The sequence below is a fragment of the Elephantulus edwardii genome, unplaced genomic scaffold, assembly GCF_000299155.1.
Source record: "Elephantulus edwardii isolate Elephantulus edwardi_28Jun2011 unplaced genomic scaffold, EleEdw1.0 scaffold00182, whole genome shotgun sequence".
NCBI classification, from domain to species: Eukaryota; Metazoa; Chordata; class Mammalia; order Macroscelidea; family Macroscelididae; genus Elephantulus; species Elephantulus edwardii.
In genome coordinates, this window is record NW_006399932.1 from 4,785,850 (window position 1) to 4,796,196 (window position 10,347).

General features: G+C 44.1%; 1 protein-coding gene across 1 annotated transcript in view; it reads left to right on the forward strand.

Annotated features, from left to right (window-relative positions):
• The window catches only part of CREB5 (cAMP responsive element binding protein 5), a 574,610-nt gene that overhangs the window by 242,592 nt on the left and 321,671 nt on the right, over positions 1–10,347 (forward strand). Inside the window, exon 5 of the mRNA XM_006896122.1 lies at positions 1,286–1,458. Coding sequence (XP_006896184.1) covers positions 1,286–1,458 — 173 coding nt within the window. The remainder of the gene's footprint in view (positions 1–1,285; positions 1,459–10,347) is intronic.

Below are 10,347 nucleotides of genomic sequence, written 5' to 3' on the forward strand. Positions count from 1 at the left end.
CTACTCCTTGGAGGCAAGGATTCTGGGGCTTCGTCTGACATACTTTGGACATGTAAGGAGAGACAGGTCCTTGGAGAGGGACATTATGCTTGGTAGGGTGGAGGGACAGCTCAGGAGGGGAAGACCCTCTATGAGGTAGATTGATTGATTCAGTGACTCGGGTAATCGGGATGGGTGTGTCAGCGGCAATGCGATTGGCACAGGATAGAGCAGGGTTTAGGGCTGTTGTACATAGGGTCGCTATGAGTCGCAAACGACTCGATGGCACATAAGAATAACAACAACAACAACAACCATTAAGGTCACTTATGGTGGACAAGTTTTAGCATAGCATCCAAATCAAGAAAGACTAAGAAGAAGGTTTGGTGATGAACTTTTGAAGGTGTGTCTATAAAAGCCCAGGGATCACAATGCAGTATTGTCCCATATAATTCTGGATAATAAGCCCTCATATTGAAAAGAAGTTAAAATGCACAGAGGACGCAACAGTGGGCTGAACATACAAATGATCATAGAGATGGTATGGTATAGGCCTGGGTGTCCCTTCACTCTATGTACATGGTGTTTCCACTCATTGTAGTTGGTTCAGTGACAGAAACAACAACTGTGAGCCAAGGAGCATGTTGGGCAGCCGGGGATGGAGTTATGAACACAAACATTGCATGTTCTAGAGGAAAGCAATCATTATTTCATAAAATTGTTAGAGTCTGGTTTTCAGCAAACATGATAGAGAGTTACAGTTCTGGTACTTTGTTGCTGGGTCCCAGATGCCCTGTTCTCTTTTGGAATTTTCCAGCCTCATTCCACAGATGGTCCAGCTGTATCACCACTACCCCAGTTTGGAAAAGTAGCCATTTTCTGGGGAAGTGCAGTGAGTGAGGGTGGGAATGCAAAAGAAAACAGCCCTGTGTGCTTGCAATTCAAAGTAGGATGTAGAATGACTAGCCATCAAGTCACAGCATTGGAAATTTACCACAAGTCATTTCAAATGCAGCATTTATCTCACCAAGAAGGGATGTCTAAAATGTTCCTTATCAGGCTCATGTCTTAGTGATTAGTAAAACTTCAAGATGTTTTTCTATTTGCTTTACTCTGAGGGAGGGGCATTGATTTAAGTGATTATTCATCTCATCATAATAGCAAGGTGAATGAACTCAAGTCTTGCCAGAAATCATAACTCTATTTCATTGCTATAACCCAATTCCCTATCTTGGCCTTTGAGAGCTTAATAGTGGAGCACAATGTTTATTTCGTCTGACCTTTCTCCTCTGTCTTCTCTGAGCAGAACATCTCGATGCATAATACGGTCGGTGGAACCATGACAGGGCCCGGAGCTCACCAGCTTGGCGGCTCCAGGATGTCCAACCATGACACCAGCGTTGTGATTCAGCAAGCCATGCCGTCTCCTCAGTCCAGCTCCGTCATCACACAGGCCCCGTCCACCAACCGCCAGATTGGGTAAGAAGATCCCCCTCTGTGCTCTCAGCGTCCTCGTAGAGCTCAGAGCATGTTCTGGACTTGCCTCTCATTTCTGTCTCAGAGAAGATGAGACTGAAGTTGGGTTTCTTGTCTTGTGTGAGGTTTTTGGAATGATGCTTTTGATTATTGGGGAGGTTAAGAGAGATTCCAGGAGGTAGAAGCGATTTTGATCGTGGACTTTGAAGGAGGGATCTGAGTCAATCTGAAGTTGAAGTTGACAAAGGGGAAACTCATAGGAGTAATGCACGCCAGAGGTTCCAATGCAGCATGATGGGGAAGAGGACTCTCACCAGCCTGGTCTGTTCTACAGCCAAGCGTGTCCTTCCCTTCTGAGAAGGGCCCAAGTCCTTCCTCAGGTCTTCTGTGTACTTTCACATCTCCCTTCTCTCCAGTCATTCTTTCCTCTTTCTTTTTAACACTTTGGTACTAGCTCTCTCTGTGTATCCATATACTAGGAGGAGACAAAACAAACACAGCGTACGATCTTCCTCACATGTGTGTAGAAGGACAATCCTGAGACATTGCACAAAATGAGTAGAATGGTCCTATGTTGTATCTTGCGTCCTTTGTTTCATGTGATAGAGTTATGACTTGATTACTGGGATCCTGTGATCACTCCAGCCCCTTGCTACTAAAGAGTGTGGTCTGAAGACCAGCAAGACTCTACCATTCAGGAACTTCTAAGAAATGCATATTCTCCAGCCTGGGGGAATATACAGAAATGTGTGTCCTGTTGGACTGTGACATTCACTAAAGGATAATAGTCAATGTCAAGGCAATCAGTGAGGTAGGGCCTGCTTAGGTCCAATGCACTATGTTCATTGACCACTCTCCTTTACAAGAACTGCCATAGCCACAGCATCAAATTACCCCCACTCTTGAGAACACTTGAGTCTTGAGTTCCCATCTCACTTCTCTAGATTTACTTCCTGATTTTAGTCCATTCAGCTTCTCAACTTCCTTATCCACAGAAAGAGGATGTTCTCTGTCTTTCCAATATCATGAGATTAGAGCGAAGATGAAATAAAAGATTTAAGAGCACGCAGGTTCTTTGGAAGGCAAAGTAGTAACTAAAGCCAAAGAATTATTGTATGGTAAGTTATATATTGTTGGACGATGCTGAAAACCAGTTGTATCAAGTTCTCAGAATCTTGGTTTAGAGTAGGCAAGGGAATTTGCTGTTTGATACATGTGTTAATATACTAAATAGTTGATATGATGATGTAAAAAATATAGGCTGCCTCACAACTTATCAGTGTGTCTCTTCCTCTTAGTTTTGGGAGAATTCCAGCTCAGGCTTATTTTCTTATAGCAGAAGTACATTCTAAAGGGGATTCCTCATTTTTCACATTTCTCAGTTTAGTAGGCTAGGTTATGACATGTGAAAACACACCTTTGACAATGGAGACTTGTATATAAGGACTATTCTGTGAGTTTGCTGTGGTTTTTTAGTCAAGAAGTAGAAAAATTAATTTGGCCCTTTCAATGCTTTGGCTTTGTCTGAAGAAGTCAGTTGACAAATGTGTGTCTTAAAGATTTCTTTTCTTCTCACATGAACCTACATCTATAGCAAGATCCTAAAATATGCAAAGGATGGGGTGGGCTCACTGAACAAGCATTTAATCTCAGGTGATTCCTTCAGTAACAGCGTGGCTGAGTTGAGGTAGACAATTCATAGTTGAGCCAGCTAATGATAATTATTTTCTTTTTCTTTCAAGTATTGGAGGGGGCACAAATAGAAGTACGAAATACTCTGAAGTTCACTAGCCTTTTACAATGCTCTTTCCTCCCACCCTCAGTTCTCCTGCTTTTCCTCTACCACTAACTATCTTCTTAGAGTCCTTAGAACTCAGCCATTGCACAAGGGTTAGCTCTGATTGCCAAGATGGGTGATTGAATCTGTCCCAAATTTACCGCCACTGGTCTTGTACACTGAGTGACATACATAGATGCTGTCACTGTGCTTGGGTGGGAGGGGGTGTTTTTCTCCTGCCCCACCTCATCTTCCATTTTTTTCTGGATACAGGGAGGTGGGGGGAGGCTGTGCGTCTCTCCTCCTGGTGTGTCCTAGGAGATAATTGCCACTTAGAGGACTCTGTCTCCTTGCCAAGCTTGAAGGAGGCTGTTTCTTTTCTTCAGATTCTCCCCTGTTGTGCTTACCATGTTGATTCAAACCCACACATCCTGTCATTTCCACTTCTCTCCATGTGACCTATCCAAATCTTGCCCGATGGTCGTGGGGGCTCAGCAAGAAGCAGCCCAGCCCATCTCACCAGCGGATTCTGTATTAAACTCTAGGTGGTACAATTTGGGGATGGTTTGCTCTTTTATTCCCCTCAGCATAGGGGAAATGAGTACTTATTTTAAAACATGAGTTTCCTCTGGAGACTGTGTCTTTAAATGTGCATTTGAAATTGCAGATAGCTGCTTTCCCCCCTTCTTTTTCTTTTTCTTTTTTTTTTTTTTGAGGCTGCACAGAACCATATTGTAGTAATATTCTGATTTTTATCACAACCTCAAATATTTAAGTGTCAAAATCTGGCCAAGCCACCTGCAAATGTTTGCCATGGCGACTGGCCAACAAAAACAGCAAACAGCAATGAAAGTCTTCATTCAGGCTCAGCGCTTGAGCTGCTTCTAGCCAGAGAGGCTGGGACCCACCTGTGCCCACGCAGTGTTCGCTCCTTGCAGCCCGTGGGATGCTTGCCTCTGGCTCCTCTCTTTCCTCCACTTCTACCAGTGCTTTGCCCTCTATTCCCAATCTCACTTTTGCTCTCTTTTCTGTTCATTTCTTTCCATGCTGCGTTTAAGTTTAGAGTCTTGGCTGTATTCGGAGCAGTAAGTGACCTGTTGAATGGGAAGATGAGACAGGCTTTGGAGACCAAATGTCTCTGTCTTCACACACATTTGATTTTTATGTTTATTGACCAAAATGGGTAGAAGTGCACAAATACAAAGACATAGTGTTCAAATAGGTAGATGAACAAGATGAAAGCCCTCCACTCTCCACCATATCAGCCCATTCTCTGTGCCCAGTTTTGTCAAAGTTGTGCTAGAATCCCACCAGAAGCCAAAGGGAAGTATAAATATCCCAAATTGCATATGTGTGGTTAGGCAGGCTAGAAAAACACACAGCTCCAGAGAGTGTGGGAGGCGTCCTTAAACTAGTGACTACTTGTGCTTCGTCAAACTGGCAGACGCTCTGTCGGGAAGAGCTTCTTCGGCTGATTGATGGGAACGTTTTAGGAGATAAGTTTCCCAGATGAAAAAAAGAAAAGTGAACTATAGCTGTGGGGGAGACAAGTGAGACAGACAACAAGCATGTGTTAAATATAGATGAAACCAATTCAGCCTCGAACCAAAGTATGTGGCACATTTCAAGAATTATCGCTTCTCTAATCCTTTTTATTAGATATCATGTAACAGGCTCATTAATTCAGAATCAAATTAGCAAAGCCTGGGAGGAATGTTAGATCAACAGGTAGTGCACATTATCTCTCTCCGTCTTCTCACATCAGACTTTGTTTTACAGAAGCCCTGGGGGCATAGTTCATGATGTGCTGAGCTGGTAAGTGAATGGTTGGTAGTTCAAATCCACCAGCCTCTTCTAGGGCACCCCAGGTGCAGTATCCCTATCCATCAGAGGAGGCTTTGTGTTGCCATGATGCTGGGCAGGTTCTAGTGGAGTCTCCAGACTGGCCGAGTGGCAAGAAGCTGCGCTGCAGTCCCGAAGGCACGTGGTTCCAGTCCATCAGCTGCTTCTCAGGAGAGGGATGGGGCAATCTCCTCTCATGCAATTATCTGTCTCCAAAACCCACCAGAGGCTCAGCTATGGGTTGGTTGTGACTTGGCAGTACTCAACAACAACAACAACCACAACCACCAGACTAAGATAGGCCAGCAAGAAAGGCTTAGCATGTCCCTTCCAAAAATTAGCCTGTAAAACACCTGTGTATCATCCCATGGTTAGACTTGCAGTCAGTCAGGAAAATGTCACAAGAGGAGTTTCACTCTGTTGTGCATGGGATCACCAGGAGGCAGCAGCCCTCTCGATGGCAGCCAAGGACAGCAGTGCACACCTACAACGGGGTTCTGCAAAAATGAACATCAGCACTGAGTTCAGCAGCATCTTCTTGCTTTTTTAGTTCTTTATATAACCCTGTATCATTAAGGTAAGGAAAAGAATGAAGTCAAAACAGGAAAACGATAGAGTAAAATGCAATTTTCTTAGTTCTTAGAAAAATGTTGGTATCCTCTATATAGATGAATCAAGAAAACAAAAAAATCTGTTATTTACCGGTATTGCTGTGATGCTGAACCTTGTGCCGTTGGGGAGTCAAATGCCGTAACAGTTACCGATGGTGGACAGTGTTTGGTGGAGCTCCCAGTTTAAGACAGATTTGGAAGCAGGAGTGGCATCTACTTCCTAAACAGCGTGCCTCTGGAAACTTTATGAACTTTGATAAATGATAGTAGTTCTAGAAAGGCTTCAGGCCTTTTTTCATAGGGTTGCTATGAGTCATGCTCAACTCGATGGCAATCAACAACAACAACAATATAAGTAACGGCACTGCAATCCCAAAGGCATGTGGTTCAAATCCACCAGCTGCTCTGCAGAAGAAGGATGGACAATCTTGCTTACAGTGGAAATGTTACCTATCTAACATTTGCTGTTGTGTACTGTCGAGTCAGAACAGACCCATAGCTGGCCCTCCAGAGGGTTTTCAGAGGCAGACAATTGCATGGGACAAGTGTATCCTCCTGCAGAACACATGGTAGATTTGAACTGCATGCCTTTGCAATTTTGGTGCAGTTTCTTACCTGTAGGCCACCAGAGCTCCTGTTATCTAACAGTAGAGTATACAAATAGAGTACTCAAATGCTTATATTAAGACTGATGTTGTGGCCAAAGGTAGCTGGCCCTTTGTGGACTGTTCTGGTTAAGGTAATAAATAGATTGGCCAGCTTCATCACAAAACTTGGAAATATGCACCACAGCAGGAATATAAGAAACCACTTATGTGGGAAACACCTCCCTGATTTCACACTAATTTTAGCCTTGGCACATGGGTGTCCCTGTGTTGTGTAGCTATTAGGAATTTGCTCATAAAACCCATTTGTGTGAGACTGTAGCTAAGTAGTATAGATCTTATGTAAATAGAAATTTATATCAAATACTATAACCCATTGGAGCTGCAGTTAAGCAATATATATATATATGTGTGTGTGTGTGTGTGTGTGTGTGTGTGTGTGTGTGTATACACACACACACACGTCAGAAATTTACAACAAGTACTTTTAACTCGCTGTGGTAGAGTGGATCCCTTCTCCATCCACTCCTCCACACCACCCCCCCCCCTCCGCCCCGGCCACCCTCCATCAGGTTTCTGAAGCTGTAATTCTTTACAGGAGCAGTTTTCCCCTGCAGAGTGGATGGTAGCATCTAGTCACCAAGGCTAACATTGACTGCCACCATTTACTGTCAAGATGGGTTGTTGTTCGTAGTACCCATCATTCGTTGTCCTCTCACCTTTTCTGCACTTTCTTCTCTGTATAATCACTAACACTGTGTCACAAAGAACATCAGGTGTAGTAGCTCAAAGACATGGTCTAAGGAGACAGTAACAATGCCACCCTTTCTCTCAGGGTGAGCCCTCTGAGTCCACTGTAGGATTTGGTTGTTCCTGCTCAAGTGTGTTTATCCAGATGGGAATGCTGGTTGAATTAAGGGGTTTTGTGTCATTGTTCGGGATCCCCGGTGATGCAAATGGCTGCATTAAGTTTTTTAGGAAGAAAGTCTTTGCAATTAATTTCTAGGGAGTAGGGGGAGAATGCGCAACTTTAGTAGAGCTTTACTCTGATACATATGGGTTGTCACAAGTCAGAATCAATTCAATGGCAACTATTTATTTATTTTTTTATTTTGTGTCTTTGTTGCTCTGGGGTGGGGGAAGGGAAAAATGTAAGAGAGTACTAAATGATTCACACACACAAAAAATAAATGATTCACACCCCCACCCCCACCCCCAAATTACAGTCTAAAAGTAGTTTTAAAGAACAAGTTTAAGAATAAGCTTAATTTTTGGATGCATATGTGTAGTCACCTATTACTAAGTTTTCTTAAATTGTTCAAACTAAACTGAGACGGTCCCTGTCAGCCACAGGCTGATGCTAGAGAGCCGAGGATGCGGGGAGTAGTTAACTGACCCTGGTTGTCTGGACTCTCGTGTCACTGTCGTTGGCCAGGACAACTGAAAGCCCCGTTTGAGTAATTCAGACCAGAAGCCATTATTTCCTGCCTTGTGTTATGCTGAATATCATGGTTATGAACATAGCTTTATTGTTAGAAAGTTGCTGGATCGTTCGCAGCCTCGAGAACATTTACGAGGGCCCTTCAAGGGGGGTGCTTTCTGGGAGGGTTGACGGACTTAACCATATGGCTCCCGTTAAATCCCATGCAGAGCCTTGAGAAATTACCTCTGACAAGGGGGCCCACAGGCTTCCACTCACAGGGTTTTATGTGTGGAACGAAACATTAAGTACTGATACTTTAGGAAATATAATGTTTCTTAACATCCAAAAGTTGTAACACCACTTGGTATTGTAGCCAGATGAAGGGGGCAGGGCTGGAACACCAGGACGAGGCCCGAAAACACCCAGCTCTCCTCTCTGAGTCTGGATTCACCTCTCATTCCTCAGTGGATTGGAGTCCCAGCACCCCACCTAGAACAGAACAAGCTTGTCTATGTGGCGGACAGCCTCCTTGGCTGGCTCTGGCCCTTGCTAGAAAAGCTCTTGATGATGGTGAAGAAAAGTAAGAAAGCAAACTTTCCTCACTTATCGATGTGCCACACACCAATCTAGCACCTTGTGTGTTATTTCTTATCATTCCCCAACAGTCAGGAGAGGTGGGCATAATTTGTTGTTTTTCATAGCTAGTGGTCTGTGAATTGGCCCCCACATATGTGGACCAGCCAATGGAATGAAGGGACCTTTATGGAGTTTTGGTTGACTGAGTTTTAGAAGATCACCAAGATCTTCTTAGTTTGCTGGTCTGAAAGCCCTAGTGAAGCCTGTTCAGAATTCTAGCAATATACAAGCCCCCTACTGACAAGATGGGTGGTGGTTGTACAGGATGCGCACTGGCAGGGGATCAACTCAGATCCTACATGGAAGGTGAGCATCCTACCACTAACCCATGCGTGCCATAGGAAGTCTTTCCCCCACTTCTGATGCTCAGGGAGTAGTGGTCACCCATCCAAAGTCTCCCAGCCAGAGAGGTGAGTGGAATTCTGGATGTGGCTCCATTGGATTACAGAATGCGGTGTTTCCCTGTGCTCCAGCCATAGCAGTTGCAGTGCAGCACAGGGCACGTGAACATGTCTGACCCCTTGGGAGAACCTTCTCCACGCGGGAGCTGGCTAATGCACAGTCGCTCTGGCTGTAGTGTGAAAGGTACTGAGCTTTCGCTCTCTTTCAGGTATTCACAAGGGCAGAGGTTAGCTCCTGCTGGGTTCTCAGCAGTTGCTTCCATCCTTCAGGAAAACACAGACATCTTCTGATCGTTGAGGGAGGAAATAGTTCAGGGAATGTCTTGAGCTATGGACGTGCAAAGCTGGCCAGTACCTGAGAAACACCTTAGGCAAATTCCCTTGTTTGTAAGAAAACCGGAATCTACCACAGAAAGGGAACTGCACTTGCTGCCATCATTCGGCAGTTTTGTGTTTGGTTTCTTGGCTCGAGATGGACCATTGTCCTTTCCTCAGGTGAAGAGCGACTTCTACACTTGTTCTGCCTGTGACTGCCTTACAAGAGGGCTTTCTTTTTGGATTTTACCAACAGAACCTCTCCTCACAACAGCTCTAGAATCCTTAAGATAGCTGTTTCTGTGTAAGTTTTTCTTCCTATTTTTGGAACATGTAAGCAGAGATGCAAATCTCTGTCAAGATTAATGGCCCTGATTCACATAGCAAATCTAGACACTTATTCTTTCATGCATCACATTGACATGATCACATAGAAAGTGAGGTCAGAGGAGAATTGTACTGCAAACACTATTGGCCATGGTGTCAGAGGTCATGTTTTTAGAATGATACCAGTGACTGGTTAACACTGAGCTAGTCTCGACTCATGTCGACTCTGTGTGTGTCAGAGTAAAAGTGACCTATAGGGTTTTCAATAGCTGATTGTTCAGAAGTGTAAGAATAGGCCTTTCTTTCAAGATGCCTCCTGTGGACTTGAACTGATGAGTTTGGTTACTAGCCAAGTATGCTAACAGTTTGTATCACTTAGAGACTCCTTAGGACAATACAAATTGCCATTTAAAAGTTTGCAATCAACTGCTCATTTTCCTGGGCCTGGGATCCTTCATATTCATATGAAGAAGTTAACTGGAGTATCTCAAAAGCCAGTCCCAGCTCTGAAATCCTCATTCTGAGCCTCTTTTTCTCTTTTGGTTTGATCCCCACTGGAGTCAAATTAGATAGGAGTGCTAGGTGATCTGATCTCCAGGGTGCATTCATCTAATCCAGTGTGTGAGAACAGAGTTGGACCCACTGAGGAGAGGACCAAATGACAGAACTCCTCATGAATGACAGAGCTCCTTACGTATGAAGCCCAAGCGACTTGCCTTCTAGGCTCAACTGTGAAAAGAATAGCAAAAACCTCTTGCTTTTGTCAGGGGCTCTGTTTACAAGGCCGGTGTCCATATATCCACAAATTACATGCATAATTTGGCTATGAGAATTAGCACTCCTACATATTAGGCATTGGAGAGAGAAGATGGAATGGCATGGGGCATTTTGAGTCAGATGACCATATGATATACTACTCTGGAGATGAAAAGACAAGGAAAAATGGGGTTGCCTT